Consider the following 18,745-nt stretch of genomic DNA (forward strand, 5'->3'; position numbering starts at 1 on the left):
TATGCATTTATTAAATGGTAATTACCATAACTAAAAAGTTCAAAATATTTCCTAAAAAATATCTTTACTCTCTTTTCAATGGTGGTATTACTTTTTAAAAAAATTAATAAATACAGGGTGAAAGAATTGAAAAAGAACCAACATATTTTAATATAAAAAAAAACAGTAAAACCACAACTTCTAGTAAACCGATTCTTCCGGTTCAAGATCTCGATCTTATTCATCAAAAAAAGAACCTTGATGCCAAATTTGGCTGAAATCGGACTTTATGTTGTAAAGTTATCGTGCTATTAGTCACAAATGTACAGTAGCCATTTTGAATGCCCGCCATTTTTGTAAAAGGCAAAATCTGAGATGGCCTTATATCTAAATTGGAACCTTTATATGTGTAGTATATGTGGTCCAAATGATATGCTTCTACCATTAAATGCACAATAATTCTTTTAATATTTGCACGAGTCTGCCGCACATACGTGCATGTGAAGATACATTATGCATTTATTAAATGGTAATTAACATACCTAAAAAGTTCAAAATATTTCCTAAAAAATATTTTTACGCTCTTTTCAATGGCGGTATTAACTTTTTGAAAAATTAATATATACAGGGTGAAAGAATTGAAAAAAAAAACAACATATTTTTACATAAAAAACAGTAAAAACACATCTTCTGGTATACCGGTTCTTCCGGTTCAAGATCCAGATCTTGTTCATCAAAAAAAGAACCTATATACCAATGTTGGTTGAAATCGGACGTCTCGTTCAAAAGTTATCGTGCTATTAGTCACATATGTATAGTCGCCATTTTGAATGTCCGCCATTTTTGTAAAAGGCAAAATCTGAGATGGCCTCGTATCTTAATTTGAACCTTTATATGTGTAGTATATGTGGTCCAAATTATATGCTTCTATCATTAAATGCACAATTGTTTCACATATCGGCTGCACTATATTAATTTCAAAATTTTATGTAGGTACAGTGGAACCCCGATATGTCGGCCCCCGATAACCCGGAAGTCCGGCTAACCCGGACCGATTTTCATCAAACAAACATTTCAACAATAAAAATGTACTATCCGTTGCAAGATAATTCGGGTGGAATTCCCCAGATTATTTTGTGCTTGATTGTCGGCTCAGTCTCTTAATCTGGGGAATTCCATCCGAATTATCTTGCAAGGGATAGTATGTAATATAATATTTGAGAGATAATGTGTATTTGTGTAATTTGAACTATGTATACGATAGTAAAATGACTCATGGCACACGGAGGCAGCGGCAGAGCGACGCCGACGGTCATTGTCAGATTTATCGGAAACAACAGGCACCTGTTATTCCTTTATTTATTTCAAACTGCCATAGCATTGTTTAAAAAAGAATAAAAGACTATTTAAAAAAATTCTTTTTTAAACAATGGTCTTAGTTTTCACTGTTCATAACATCGATCCAATTGTGACTGTATTGTGTGTAGTACAATCTTGTATTGTTTGCTTCCGTTTGCTTAGGTTTGTGTTTGCGTGTTTTTCAATTTCTATATCTATTTTTTCTACTATTTCAATTATAACGGAGTTTATCTTAGTCCAGAAAGCCACTGCGCATCCGCTAGGAAAAATATTCTAATTCGGATTTTTTGCACAATATTACTCAAAAAGGACCCCTTTTAACAAATTTGCATGTTGCCAGGACCAAAAGTTGGTCAAACATTTTTTAAACGTTTTTTTTTTGTTTTTTTCCTAAAATATTTTTTTTGCATGGAACAAAATTTTTTTCGGTTTTTTTGGATCATTCCAAACAGAAAAGGTCTTTAGTGACTTTTCTCTAAAGTTGATAGATTTTGACATATAAGCGATTAAAAATTGAAAAATTGCGAAATCGGCCATTTTTAACCTTCAAAAACTATGTGAAAAACTGAAAATTTGAATGTTGCCAAGGTAGGTAGATATTCTTTAAACATCGATTGATAAAATCCCGAAGAGTTTTTTGCAATACAATATTCAAAACTCCTTTGTTTTTTAATTGCTAATCAAGCGTGCGCGACACTATTTTCCACCGTTGCATGTGTATGCAGTATGGTGCAAATGAAAGGAATAAATTCGTTATTTCGTAAACCGGCGACTGTAAGGAAAAATCCCGAAACAGGTCGATTTTTATTTTTAAGTTGTGATATTATGACATGTATGGTATACTAGTGACGTCATCCATCTGGGCGTGATGACGTAACCGATGATTTTTTTAATGAGAATAGTGGTCGTGTGCTAGCTCATTTGAAAGGTCCTTCAATTCTCTATTCAGTAGTATAAACATTTGCATAATTATTTATATAGGGAGTCCAATAATTTAATTTTTTTGTCAATTTGCCATATGATTTAATTTAATAAAAATTTTTTGGACACCGTGTATAAATAATTATGCAAATGTTTACATTACTGAATAGAGAATTGAAGGACCTTTCAAATGAGCTATTACACGGCACCTATTCTCATTTAAAAAAATCATCGATTACGTCATCACGCCCAGATGGATGACGTCACTAGTATACCATATATGTCATATTATCATAACTTAAAAACAAAAATCGACCTGTTTCGGGATTTTTCCTTAAAGTCGCCGGTTTACGAAATAACGAGTTTATTCCTTTCATTTGCACCATACTGCATACACATGCAACGGTGGAAAATAGTGTCGCGCACGCTTGATTAGCAATTAAAAAACAAAGGAGTTTTGAATATTGTATTGCAAAAAACTCTTCGGGATTTCATCAATCGATGTTTAAAGAATATCTATCTACCTTGGCAACATTCAAATTTTCAGTTTTTCACAGTTTTTGAAGGTAAAAAAATGGCCGATTTCGCAATTTTTCAATTTTTAATCGCTTATATGTCAAAAACTATCAACTTTAGAGAAAAGTCACTAAAGACCTTTTCTGTTTGGAATGATCCAAAAAACCGAAAAAAAATTTGTTCCATGCAAAAAAAATAATTTTAGGAAAAAACAAAAAAAAAACGTTTAAAAAATTTTTGACCAACTGTTGGTCCTGGCAACATGCAAATTTGTTAAAAGGGGTCCTTTTTGAGTAAGATTGTGCAAAAAATCCGAATTAGAATATTTTTCCTAGCGGATGCGCAGTGGCTTTCTGGACTATCTGTAAGAATACCTTTTATTAATTTTTACCATATTCTCCAGCTAACCCGGAATTTCGATAACCCGGATCGGCCGCGGTCCCGATTAATCCGAGTAATTGAGGTTCCACTGTATTTCATATCTAGACGAAAATTATACATAATTTAAAACATGACCTTGTATTATTCATAATAAGCCCTACACAATACACTTTTTTGATGTGAGATTGTTTAGCAGATTCTAAAAACATAAAAATATACATGGTGTTTCATTAAAATTAAAGATCAATGACTATGCTAGACTTGTGTGAATCACCCTGTATATTTAAATTTTTATTTAAAGGGTGACATTTGAATTTAAAAGTTGACATATCCTATCGTTTTTTATAATTTTCTAAAATAAGGACACAAAATTTTTTATTCCATAAGTGGTTTCCACACACTGTAATTTCAAAATTTCACCCTGTATTATTCATAAAACACCATACATGATATCATTGAAATCAGGTTACTAAGCAGCTTTAAAAAATATATAGAGTGTTTCGTTAAAAATAAAGCTTATGGACTATGCAAGGTTTGCGTGAATCGCTCTGTACATTTAAATTTAGGTTTAAGAAGCGTATAGTTACTGTTTAAAAATGGACGGGTCTCAGCGTTTTTTAAATTTTTTTAAAACAAGGGCAGAAATAAATTTATTCCATAAGTGCCTTCCACCCTGTATAAATGTATATGTATATATATATATATATATATATATATATATATATATATATATATATATATATATATATATACAGATTCGGCACTTTTTTAACTACCCTATGGGTTATTCAGTGTGTGGAACAAAGATAATACTTAATTGTTTGAATGCGAGTGAGACACAATCCACTCATGTTGTGGATCGTCTCCCCACTCCAGTCAAGTAATGAGTCTGACAATTCGACAGTGTTGCTATATTTCTGCTATATCATTCCTTCTAAAATATTAGTCGGATATTGAATGTAAAATAATATTTAAATCCGTTACAGTTTACTGTCGAATGAAAATTAATATTGTCCCAACAAAACTTAAATGAAGTAGTCATGTAATTGTTATTTTTTAAACGATTCCATCAATTACTTGATTAATTAACACAGAACACTGACTTTACAAATTGATGAGTGACAACAGCGCAACTTTACTAGACAGACAGCAATATTCCCCTCATTTCCCTAAAAGGCTAGGCGGGGCTTATGATTTGCTTCTATTTTTCGTATTTTCGCGTTCAACAGGTCGAATTTCAGAGTTCAGGTTCTATTGTTTACATTTACAAGCTGTTGTCACATAAGGTTGAAATGAAAATTAAAAAATAATTATTAACATGCCAAACTTTTATAAACGAGAAGAAAAGATCCAAATGATAAAATGGTATTATGTGGGACATTCTATTCTGACAATAATACATTTATTTATTGGTGATTTTGAAAATCGCCCAATTCCAACAAAAAAAAAACAGTTCGGTCAATAATTAAAAAGGACATCGCACACATTTTATGGAAAATATAATGTCACTCAAATTCAATAAAATTTATACTAATAGATTCGTTTTAAATTAACGGTCAAATCTTATCATTGCGCCAGCTCTTAATTATGATTAATTACGGCGCAAATTGCAATTAAAGTGCATCGAAATCAAATTTTTTAGTCAGTAAAAGTGTCAGTTTACAATCACTATTGCTCTGGGTGCTATTCAAAAGAGCTTTAAACCCCGCTGGGCCTAAGCGGATTAGTAAAACTAATCCGCTGATTTATGGAGTACCGACAATTTGGGTATTATAAAATATTTTTTCTCTCTCTAACTTATGTACGTATCCATTTGATTTCAGATTTATTTATATTTTATTTTTGCTCTTATTATTGAAAATATGGAGTTGGCGCAATGATAAGATTTGACCGTTAATTTAAAACGAATCTATTCGTATAAATTTTATTGAATTTGAGTGACATTATATTTTCCATAAGATGTGTGCGAAAATTTTGGTTGCATAAATAACTGTAGAAAATGTCGTCCTGCGAATCAACCACGACCGAAAGTAATTTCTGTCGAACGCGAAGCTCGCGAAATGCAAGTCTGCTTAGCTGCTGAAGAAAAGCCTTGTTCGAGCAGACAAATTGCCGACGAAGTTGACCTAAAGGAGAGCACTGTGAGGAACATTTTAAAGCGAAATGGATACAAGTGCTATAAAGTGCAAACCACACAAGAACTTTTCCCAGACGATCATTTTAAACGTATGCAATTTTGTCAAGCTATGATTGAGAAGTCGAATGTCGACAATAACTTTTTAAAAAATATTGTGTTTACCGATTAATCTTCATTCACCATCCACAGACGTCATAATCCATCTGTCGTCCGCTATTGGTCTAGGAAAAATAAACGATTGAGTATTGCTGTGCGAACACAATACCCAAAAAAATTAAATGTGTGGACTGGACTTTATAGCGATCATATAATTGGTCCATTTTTTATTATGGGAAATCTGAATGGACGTAAGTACCTAGAATTATTGCAAAATCAGATTATTCCCGCAATTCGAAACGTCGCGCCCAACTTCGACGATGTCTGGTTTCAACAGGATGGTTGCCCAGCACACAATTCAGCCGCAGTCAGAAATTATTTGGAACAAACATTCCCGGGACGATTAATTTCTACTCGAGGGACAATAGAATGGCCCCCTAGAGTACCAGACTTAGCACCTTTAGATTTTTATTTCTGGGGTATGCTAAAATCCAAAATATATCAGCATGAATTTGAACGAGCGACCACTTTAGCAGAATTACAACAAAAAATTGTTCAGCTCTGCAGTGAGGTAGAGCCAGATCAGCTGAATGCAATGAGATCGTCATTGTATGATTCGGTTTTTGTTCACTGCAAGAGGGTGGTTTGTTCGAACATTTACTTGTTTAGAATTGTTTTTGCCTTTAATTTTAATTTCATTATTAAGAATAATTTTTTCAGTTGGTTTTCTTATAAAAAAATATTTTTTAAAATGACTTTAATTTTAATTTAATTATTTAGAATTGTTATTGTTATGTTGGTTATATTTTTATAAAAAAAGTACTTATTTTGTTATTTAGGTTAAAAATTTTTTTGGGGGATAAAGGGGTAGAATGCGAAAACATGGAGTTGATTCCAGTTTACTCCAATTAGCCTCTTCTACTCAAATCCGACTCTCACCTTCACGTTGGTGTCCCCTCTTAACCGAGCAACCCAACCTAGAGATCCGGTATCCAAACCCGGGTGGAAAGTTGGGTCGGGAACTGACGAGAGCGGGTGAAATGGCCCTCCGAAAAGGGGGTTTGGCGTTGGGTTAACTACCCAACCCCGTAAAAATCCATAGTTACGAAATCTAAAGTTGAAAATGCTGGACGGAAATCTCGACGACGACCTATATGCAACGAAATAAGGACAAATATTAAATTGTATGAAGCCATGGATGAATTCCACATCCCTGATAAACTGATAATATTGGTTAAGGCTACAATGCGTAGAATTGTAAAGTCGAAATACAGGGCGAACAATGGCGTTTGAAACGCATGTTGGGCTGCGACCGGGAGATGCGCTGGCAGGGCGGGCGATAACGGGCCTGCAAGGGATGCACCGCAGGCGGGCGCCCCTGTTTGGGGCGCCAAAATGACCTTTTTTCTGTCGGTGCTATAAAAAATACTAATTTAAAAGACACCGAAGGGCGCCTATGCTTCTTTTGCAGGCGGGAGCCTTATACCCTAGCGCCGGTACTGTGCGCTGGTGTGTCTCATTTTCAACATAGCTCTGGAAAAGTCGGTTGAAATGCCCGAATAGACAACAGAGGAAATATTTTTAATAAATCATCTCAAATTTTGGCATATGTAGATGACGTGGACCTAGTTTCCCGACAACACGCAAGCTAGAAGAAATGTCACCTTCTCAAATGCTTCAAAAAATATAGGGCTGCAAGTAAACGAGGAGAAAACTAAGACGATGGCATCAACACCCAACAATAGAGCCGAAACATCGGTCACCAATTCACTGTTGATAACTCTACCTTTAAAGCGGTGGAAAAATTCACATACTTAGGCACCCTGATCGCCAAAGAAAACGTCATGACGGAAGAAATCAAGCGAAGGATACCTACAACATTTTTGTTCAATTTATTAGATAATATTTTGTATTTTGACAACGACATTCGAAGTAGGAGTTTTTTAAGTTAAATTGTGGCTTATTTCCCATTTAGAATAATAAATTACATAAGTAAATGCCACAAAAAATAGAAGCTTTTTATTAGATAGAACAATAGAAGAAATAGAACAATGTTTTAGGTGAAATATGTTTTAAATACGTATCCATAAACTTATAAAAATAAGAATCCATTCGTAAATACCGCGTAGATATGCATAGAAAGCTGCAATCGTGCAAGTAGTTAGTTTCATTCAGTTCCCTTGTTGGCGCGATGCAGACCCTTATGGTCCAAGAGCTGTGAGACATTTTTGAGTAGGTATTTTAGGCAACCTGAAAATTTTTCAGCTGACTATTCCATGATAGCCTAATACAAAAATGCCGGTCTGGCTGGAGGGTAGCGGTTATTTTCCCCAAAAATCCCCCCCAAAGTTAAACAAAAGGGTAAAAATTGTTATTACAAAAAATATCATTGACGTGACTTTAAAGTAAATTTATATATTCAAATATAAAGAAAATAAACAGGCCATGCGATTTAAGGGCTATTTTAACTCTGCAAGATACTTGCATGGGCGCCCCAGGATTATTTTCAGGGGATGCATCTGCTTCAGAAGATTTCATCTGAATCTGTACATACTATTAAGAAGTATATAATATACAACTATACATGCATAGCTATGTATGTACATTCCTTCCGGACAGGGAGGTGCAATTGTTATTTGACAGGGTATTTTTTAATAATAAAAATAAATATTCTAAAAAAGACAGGTTTTTTTTTGGTGAAATTTTCCAATTGTCAGGTGATCAAAAAAATTACGCGTGAATATAAATGAAAAGCGCTATAGGTCAGCAGCAGTGTGAGAAAGATCGTATACCGATAGCTGTTTGCGTCCTCTATTGTAGCTGAGCGAGTCCGTTCGCAGGAGAAAAATCACATAACCTGGCCATATCCATGTTGTTGTTTCTCGAAACGTTAGAGTAATTATTATATATTATAGTTTTTTAAGTAACTTTTTCTTAATTAAAGAAAAATAATACGTATTTTACAATAGACTTTTCAAATATGATAGAAAAAGACAAATTTATTATTATAAATATATAGGTAGAAAAGTATAAAACTATAAACTAAATTATTTCTGTGGCCGAGTCTTGTACTTCTTCTTCAAACTCCTCATCTGAGCCTTAATATTCATTCTCTTCCTCTTCGTCAGACTCCCCTCGAGACTCAGATTCCTCTTCTACATGATCTGTAAATAGTTGTATCATTAATTAGTTTAGTTGCTACGTATTCTCCGTCCTTTTATACGGAGTCGAAGCCTGGACAATCACATGCTCATCTGAAGAAAGACTTACCGTTGTTGAGATGTGGAGTTATCGAATACGTAACAAACACGGAAACATTAAGAAAGATGAAAAAGGCAAAAGAAATACTCAACACTATGAAGGAAAGAAACATGAGCTACTTTGGTCATATACTAAGAAATAAAAAACGTGATGTGATTGGTTATATAAGGAAAAGTATTAAGCATTGGTTATATAAGTAAGAATACGTAGCAACTCAATCAATTAACCACTAATTAATTTTTCATTAATTCTAAATACATATTACAACTATTTACAGATCAGGTAGAAGAATCTAAGTATCGAGGGAAGTCTGATGAAGAAGAAGAGAATGTATATTTATTTTAGCTCATTTTTCTTTCCTTCATAGTGTTGAGTATTTCTTATTTTGCCTTTTTCATCTTTCTTAATGTTTCCCTGTGTGTTAAGTGTTGTGTGCATGATATTTTTTACATTATTCGATAACACCACATCTCAACAATGGCAAGTCTTTCTTCAGATGCGCCCGTGATTGTCCAGGCTTCGACTCTGTATAAAAGGACAGAGAATACGTAGCAACTTAATTAATTAATCACAGATTATTTTTAATTAATTCTAAATACATATTACAAGTATTTACAGATCATGTAGAAGAGGAATCTGAGTCTCGAGGAGAGTCTGACGAAGAAGATGAGAATGAACATTTAAGCTCCGATTAGAAATTTGAAGAAGAAGTACAAGATTCGGACACAGAATTAATTTAGTTTATAGTTTTATACTTTTCTACCTATATATTTATAATAATAAATTTGTCTTTTTCTATCATATTTGCAAAATCTATTGTATAGTACGTATTATTTTTCTTTAATTAAGAAAAAGTTACTTGAAAAACTATAATATATAATAATTACTCTAACGTTTCGAGAAACAACAACATGGATATCGCCAGGTTATGTGATTTTTCTCGAGCGAACGGACTCGCTCAGCTACAACAGAGGACGCAAACAGCTATCGGTATAAGCTCTTTCTCACACTGCTGCTTACCTATAGTGGTTTCATTTATATGCACGCGTAATTTGTTTGATCACATGGCAATTGGATAATGTCACCAAAAAAAACGTGTCTTTTTTAGAATATTTATATTTAAAATTAAAAAATACCCTGCCAAAATAACAATTGCACCTCCCTGTCCGGAAGGAATGTACATAGGTATGCATGTATAATTGTATATTTTATACTCATTAATAGTATGTACAGATTCAGATGAAATCTTCTGAAGTTCAGATGCACCCCCTGAAAATAATCCTGGGGCGCCCATGCAAGTATCTTGCAGAGTTAAAATCGCCCTCAAATCGCCTTGTCTGTTTATTTTCTTTATATTTGAATATTTAAATTTACTTTCAAGTCATATCAATGATATTTTTTTGTAAAAAAATTTTTACTCTTTTTTTAAATTTGGGGGGGATTTTTGGGGAAAATAACCGCTACCCTCCAGCCAGACCGGCATTTTTGTATTAGGCTATCATAGACTGAAAAATTTTCAGGTTGCCTAAAATACCTACTCAAAAATGTCTCACAGCTCTTATACTATTAAGTCACATATCGCACCGGCAGAGGATATCGGACTGAACTGAAGTTTAATTTTGGCAGGCGGGCGTGGCTTATTTTGCTACGAATTGAGGGGAATAACGCTTAGTTGCCACGCATCAATTCCTTAAGTCAATGTTCTTTGTTAACTAATTAAGTAATTAATAGAATCGCTTAGAAAATAACTATTACATTGCTACTTTATTTAAGTTTTTTTTGTGACAATATTAATTTTAATTTTACAATGAACTCTAGTGAAATTAAATATTATTTTACTCTTATGTATCTCACTAATATTTTAGAAGGAAAGATGTAACAGAAATGTTGCAACACTGTTTCCAGATCAAACCCACTCATTCGAGATCGTGAATGCATCTCACTTGTATTCACACAATTAAATATTATCTTTATTCCACACACTGAATAACCCATAGGGTAGTTAAAAAAGTGCCGAATCTGTATATATATATATATATATATATATATATATATATATATATATATATATATATATGTACTTCAAAAGATGCATCAGACTGAAAACACAAGAAACATGCAATCAGAGAGGCAGAACCAATAATTTTACGAGCAGAAATATAGAAGGCTCTCAACCAACTAAGAAATAAAAAACAAAGTGATCGATGGCATACCAGCTGAGACTCTAAAAGCAAAGGACGAGATTGGCGTAGACGTAATATTGAATGTGTGCAACATGGTATGGATCACATGTGAATAGCCTGATGATTACTAATGCGAATAAACCTTTATCCCTATCCATAAAAAAGGATCACTAACAGTATTCAGTAATTACAGAACCATTGCCCTTATTCCTCACGCAAGTAAAACTGGGAGTATAATGGAAAATATGGAAGTACCTAACCCCCTAGTTACCCTAAAAAGAAATCTGTATGATAAAAACTCAGCCAAAGTTAAAGTAATTTACTATTTGACTTAGAAAATAACGAGGACCATGAAACTATTACTAACAGAAGAAAAGATAAAAGAACAAAGACCGAGAGGAAGATCTCCAACATGATGAGTTCACCAAATGAAGACTCTGGTAGGAAAATCTCGATATAAAGCTGTCTTCAATCCTAAATCTTTGTGGGTGAATCGTTTACTATACTGCGCAATGTAGTGTGTGCCTTATACTCAACTGTTTATGATTACTTTTATATAATATACATATGTATGTTTAAAAGATTATTAAAATTTCGAAAACAACTAACTTAAAAAATTAATTTCCTGTGTGATCTGCCATATGTGCTTGTAACATAGAACTTTGTGCGAAATTTTTGAAGCAAACTTCACATTTGAATGGGTTTTCCCCCGTATGCGCTCTCATATGTTTAGTTAATGATCTTTTTGTAACAAACTGTTTGCAGCAACTTTCACAGGAGAATTGATCTCCTCTAGTGTGCATTTTCATATGGGTCTTTAAGACTGTCTTGGTCACAAACTGTTTACTGCAAATTTCACATGTGAAAAGAACGTCTCTAGTGTGCCATTTTATGTGTGAAGTTAACTCATGTTTTACTGCAAACCGTTTGGGGCAAACTTCACAGGGGAAAGGCCTGTCACCCATATGCCTACTCATATGTATTTTTAATTTGTATTTTGTTAAAAATTGTTTAGAGCATACTTCACATGGGAAAAGTTCTTTCGTATGCACCCTCTTATGTACTTTCAAGGAAGAATTATTGAAAAATCCTCTGGAGCACACTTCACATTTGAACGGTTTTTCTTCGGTATGTGTTCTCATATGAACTCTCAACGAAGAATTTGTAGAAAATAGTTTTGAACAAATTTGGCATGAAAAAGTTTCTTCTCCAGAGTGCAATTTTATATGCAATTGAAGATCTTTATTTGCTTTATACTGTTTCGGGCAAATTCCACACTTAAAAAGACCTTTTTCCATATGCACCATCATATGACTGTTTAATCCACTACTTGATGCACACTTCTTAGGGCAAATTTTACATTCGTAAGGCACTTCTTTAGTGTGCTTTCTGATATGAACCTTTAAATCCGAATTTGTTGTATACGGTTTGGAGCAGATTTCACAGCTGAAGGGTTTTTCTCCAGTATGTACCCTCATATGCACTTTTAATGAGGACTTGTGTGAAAAATGTTTCGAACAAATTTCACATTGAAAAGGTTTTGCGCCCGTATGCAATCTCAGATGGACGTTGAAATAATGGCGGTCAACGAACTGTTTGGAGCAAATCTCGCACGTGTAAGTTTCTCCAGTGTGCCATCTTGAATGTCGTGCTAAATTATGATTGGTTGAAAATGTTTCGGAGCAAATCGCACATGTGAAACGTCTTTCTCTTTTCACTCCAATGTGCGTTATCATATGGGCTTTGAATTTGGAAATTCTTTTAAATTGTTTGGAGCATATTTTACATGAAAAAGTTTCTCGGGTGTGCCATCTGGTATGTAATTTTAAAGAACAATTGGAAAGATACTCTTTGGGGCAAAGTTCACACTTAAATGTTTCTCCAGTATGAGTCCTCATATGCGATTTGACTTCAAAATTAGTTCTAAACCGTTTGAAACAAACTTCACATTCAAAAGGTTTTTCTTCATCATCATGCCGTTTGTCCTCACCATCATGCGACTTCATATGTCTTTTTAAATTACGTTCTAATAAATACTGTTTGGAGCAAATTTCACAAGTAAATGAATTATCAACAGTTTTTGTGTCTTCTCCTACGAAACGTTTGTTCGAGTTCAAGTCACTGTTAGCATCATTGTGTATTTCTTCGGAGGAGGAACCTAAAAGTAAAATTACTCATTTTTTCATTTGCTATCTATGATAAAGTATAATTAGATTTAATAAGACAGAATATAGACGAATAATATGGAGGATTCACTATAGGAGGCAGAAAAATCAGTAACTTGCGATACGTAGATGACACAGTTTACTAACAGCGAATGAAATCGAAATGATTACCATCAACGAACTGCTAAGTCGGAGAAGCAAAGATTTCGAACTTAAGAACAACATCGTAAAAACAAAAATGATGATCGTAGACGAGGTAAATAATAATCTGCCGCACATACACCAAGTGACGAATTTCGAATTGTAAGCAGATTTGTGTACTTGGGTTCCCTGACAACCAACAATGGCGATTGTTCATCATAAATCAAACGTAGACGAGCAATGTCCCGAACCCCAACAGCTAAATTGATTAAAATATGGAAATACCGAACAATAACAAGGAATACTAAACTCAGGTTGGCCAATGCCATTGTTATACGCAGCTGAAACATTGACTCACAAAAAAATCGACAGAAGTAAGATTGCAGCCTTTGAAATATGGGTTTACAAAGGAATCCTGGATAGAATACAGAACCAACCTGTCAATCCTGGAAGAGCTTCTGTATCGGTCATGCTACTAATCCTTTAAATTAATCCCATTTACCGCCCCTTTATGAATTTCATCTTGGAGACGCCTATGGGAATGCCTACATTCCCATATCAGTTGCCTGCATTCGCAATGAAGCGAGAAGAAGGCACCGCGCATGATTTGATCGGATCGAGAGAAAATCGATTTTGTCGATCGAACCTCAACCTCAGTTTTGGTCAAACTCTGGGCGAACACGGTGTTTTTTTTAAGTGGCGGATTTGGACGAAATTTGGGATAAAAATGGAACAGATATATAACTAATATCGAGGAACACTAACTAAGACCATTTTTTTGGAATAGCGATGATATCAAAACTCAATTTATCTTTGGTTTTTTGTCACCTAAAAGAAGTTTAATGCCAGCGTGTTTTGCCTTTCCAAGTAAGTAAAATGTTGATATATTTCACATTATTTTTTCGATTTTTTTTTTCTTCCTTATTGGCTTTGGTCAGCCACGATAGATAATAAATTACTGTTTGCTACAATATTCCAAATATAATACATTGCATTACATAATACATTAGGTACATGTGCGCACATATAATACTTATGCACGCACATACATACATACATATGTAGAAGTGGAAACATTTAATTGACCAGTAGGTATACTCCTCATTCATGGCCCTAACCAACTTAAATTAATTTACAAATAATTAAATCGACAAAAAAAAACTACATGCTAATACTAAATACTAATACTAAATGCTAATAAATATATGTTTTTTTTTACACAGCGATAAGGCTTCAACCCGGATCAACCCCGCGGAGATTTACACCCTCTTTGTGTTTTTAATTTTTTTTTCTCTTTTTTATTTTTTTATAATTTATTATACTTTTTTTTTATTTATTTATATATATATATTTTTTTTTAATAAGATTTAATTTTTTTTATACATTTTTTTTTGTATACATATTTTTTTGTATAATTTTTTTTTTTTTTTTTTTAATTTTTTCAATATAAGTTTCGATGTTTTTTCGATGTAATACATCATTGTAGTTAGGTTATTTCGTTAGATTAATTGACCACATAAGTTCATATACAGAGAGAGTCTGTAATTTGGAATAAATTCAATATCTCAAATACTAACTGTTTTTCTGAAAAATGCTCAGACCCGTCGATTAGTATTTCAAATTGTCCTATTTGACATAATGTATACAGGGTGTCCCAATTTAGAGATATGACGTCTTCGTTAATTTTCTTAAATGGCAACACTATCATTTTGATAGCTATTTTGATAAGGTGTGTAAAGTTATACACAACTGCAAAATATAAAATTTTTATTCTCTACCATTTACAAGATAATAGAAAATAACAAAGTTATGTCTGTAATTTGGAATAAATTCAATAATTATAATACTAATTGTTTTTTTGAAAAATGCTTAGACCCGTCGATTAGTATTTCAAATTGTCATTTTTGACGTACAATAATAATGTATACAGGGTGTCCCAATTTAGAGATATGACGTCATCGTTGATTTTCATAAATGGCAACACTGTCATTTTGATAGCTATTTTGATAGGGTGTGTAAAGTTATACATAACTGCAAAATTTCAAATTTTTATTCCCTACCATTTACAAGATACTAAAAAATAACAAAGTTATGAAAAACAAGTACATAATCAAATAATAATTGAATTTAATTATTTAGTAATAATGTAGTATTAGAATACGTCGAGGGTTTTAAATAGGGAATATGTCTAGTGGGTTTTTTACATTGTATATAGAGTCACTGACCAACTCATTTATATAACTCATTATATAAGTATTTTTGCTAGGTGAGATACTTAATTTTTGGTAACCGTAGCGTTCTTGTCGTGTATCTCACTTTAGGCTAGTTCAATTTAGGGAATATTACTAACTTTTAGTTGTAAGGACTTTGTGCTATTCCAACGGACTTTGTTTTAGATTTTGTGATTAATACCTTTGCTTAGCGCAGTGTCTAGTGGATATTTGCTTAGTAGTGGCTTTTTTGGTCCTGTTTGACCTTTACCTCACCCACTACCACTGTTATTGTGTTTATAGAGTTATATGTAAACTGTTAAGATATATATATATATATATATATATATATATATATATATATATATATATATATATATATATATATATATATATAAAAAGAAAGTCAAAGACAGTAACGGGTTACTGGTAAAACAAAGACAGTTGAAGGTAACCGGGAACGACCCAATACTAAGGAAGCAATAAAAAACGGGTGCTTCTAAGTGAGTGTCTTTTATTAAAAGTCAAGCTTTCGCCACATAATTTTGGGCTTCATCAGAACTTGCTGGAATGGAAAAACATTCTTTACAATCATCATAAATTAAAGATGTTATTTTTTTTTTTATTTTTTTTATTTAATCTTACCTAAATGTTGACACTATTTCTTAGTGCATAATAAAATTGATATGAAACCACACATTGTCACAAAAACAAACCAATCACATCTCCCAACTGGAGGAAAAATGGCAATCAAAGCCTTTATTAAGTATTAAAATTCATTTTTTAAATCACCATGTGGCCGGCATTTTTGACAAGTAATTGTTAATTAAGTCATGTGTCGTTTCGACTGTCAATTATCGAAACGCCACCTGTCTTAATCACTTCTTCTTTTTTCCAGCATAGGACATTAACTTTATTAAGTCACATATTAGACACTTTTTAAATTTCACACAAAATACTATAGAAATATAGGTCCCGTTCTATATAAACATATCATGTTAAATAAATTATGTGGTTTGTATTTAGTGTTGGATATAGTAGTCAACACTCCGATGAGATGTACGTATTACATACCTTTTGTTAAAGAAACAAGTATATCAGTGATGTTGATAGATGAAAAAGTTAAATCTTGTTTACAAAAGGGAAATAACACATCCGTGTAGGTGTTAGTAATGTAACAAGTAATTTCATTGTTGTCTTTTTACATTTACATTCCTTTATGTTAGTGGTATAAACATAATATGTCCAAGAAGGGTTTGACATTAACAAATTTTTTTAAAATTCAAAATTTGACAAAATTGTCTGGTTGAAAACATAAAAATATAAAAACATGGTCTGTACATGAAGTTAAGTTTTTTTTTTTTTTTTATTTTTTTATTTTTAATTTTTTTTTTTTTTTTTTTTTTTTTTTTTTTTTTTTTTATTTTTAAAAATTGTTTTAAAATTATTAACAATTGACTTGTATATTAAATTGAATTCAGTACACATGTAGTGCAGGCAACCATCAGAGTCACAATAAGTAGAAAATGACAACAGTACAATTCAGTGAAGCATGGAGCACAGTATTATGTGGATCTAATATAAGAAGGTGGTAGTTTTTTATTTTTAGTAAATTTCTGTTGTAAAATGTAAGTATAGATGGAACTTAAGTTATCAACATCTTTTTTGTAGTTTAGTGAATTGGAACAATTGTTAATATAACACAGCTCTAAGATTTTTCGGTGAGATTCTTTTTCAGCTCTATCTAGAATTATAGTCTCATCATATAAGACACGATGGTCATTATCGTTGACATGAATACTCAAACTTGTTGCTCACAAAAGTGATTGCAAACGCAAACCCTTAGCAACAAGTTTGAGTATTCATGTCAACGATAATGACCATCGTGTCTTATATGATGAGACTATAATTCTAGATAGAGCTGAAAAAGAATCTCACCGAAAAATCTTAGAGATGTGTTATATTAACAATTGTTCCAATTCACTAAACTACAAAAAAGATGTTGATAACTTAAGTTCCATCTATACTTACATTTTACAACAGAAATTTACTAAAAATAAAAAACTACCACCTTCTTATATTAGATCCACATAATACTGTGCTCCATGCTTCACTGAATTGTACTGTTGTCATTTTCTACTTATTGTGACTCTGATGGTTGCCTGCACTACATGTGTACTGAATTCAATTTAATATACAAGTCAATTGTTAATAATTTTAAAACAATTTTTAAAAATAAAAAAATAAAAAAAAAAAAAAAAAAACTTAACTTCATGTACAGACCATGTTTTTATATTTTTATGTTTTCAACCAGACAATTTTGTCAAATTTTGAATTTTAAAAAAATTTGTTAATGTCAAACCCTTCTTGGACATATTATGTTTATACCACTAACATAAAGGAATGTAAATGTAAAAAGACAACAATGAAATTACTTGTTACATTACTAACACCTACACGGATGTGTTATTTCCCTTTTGTAAACAAGATTTAACTTTTTCATCTATCAACATCACTGATATACTTGTTTCTTTAACAAAAGGTATGTAATACGTACATCTCATCGGAGTGTTGACTACTATATCCAACACTAAATACAAACCACATAATTTATTTAACATGATATGTTTATATAGAACGGGACCTATATTTCTATAGTATTTTGTGTGAAATTTAAAAAGTGTCTAATATGTGACTTAATAAAGTTAATGTCCTATGCTGGAAAAAAGAAGAAGTGATTAAGACAGGTGGCGTTTCGATAATTGACAGTCGAAACGACACATGACTTAATTAACAATTACTTGTCAAAAATGCCGGCCACATGGTGATTTAAAAAATGAATTTTAATACTTAATAAAGGCTTTGATTGCCATTTTTCCTCCAGTTGGGAGATGTGATTGGTTTGTTTTTGTGACAATGTGTGGTTTCATATCAATTTTATTATGCACTAAGAAATAGTGTCAACATTTAGGTAAGATTAAATAAAAAAAATAAAAAAAAAAAATAACATCTTTAATTTATGATGATTGTAAAGAATGTTTTTCCATTCCAGCAAGTTCTGATGAAGCCCAAAATTATGTGGCGAAAGCTTGACTTTTAATAAAAGACACTCACTTAGAAGCACCCGTTTTTTATTGCTTCCTTAGTATTGGGTCGTTCCCGGTTACCTTCAACTGTCTTTATATATATATATATATATATATATATATATATATATATATATATATATATATATATATATATATATATATATATAACAATTTATTGTAGTGGTGTATCGGGTATGCGGTCTGTTATTTGAAAAAAACTCTTTTTTTCTTTTATATCTCTATATTTCGCTGATTTTTTGTCAGCTTCATCTATTTTAGTTGTCTCCTGATGAAGCTGACAAAAAAT

General features: G+C 32.3%; 1 protein-coding gene across 1 annotated transcript in view; it reads right to left on the bottom strand.

The window, feature by feature from the left end:
* Positions 1–10,751: 10,751 nt before the first annotated feature.
* Positions 10,752–18,745, bottom strand: part of LOC126881436 (gastrula zinc finger protein XlCGF57.1-like) — a 132,219-nt gene continuing 124,225 nt past the window's right edge. The window contains exon 2 of the mRNA XM_050645717.1: positions 10,752–12,991. Coding sequence (XP_050501674.1) covers positions 11,451–12,991 — 1,541 coding nt within the window. The 3' untranslated portion in view covers positions 10,752–11,450. The remainder of the gene's footprint in view (positions 12,992–18,745) is intronic.

The sequence above is a fragment of the Diabrotica virgifera genome, chromosome 3, assembly GCF_917563875.1.
Source record: "Diabrotica virgifera virgifera chromosome 3, PGI_DIABVI_V3a".
Lineage (NCBI taxonomy): Eukaryota > Metazoa > Arthropoda > Insecta > Coleoptera > Chrysomelidae > Diabrotica > Diabrotica virgifera.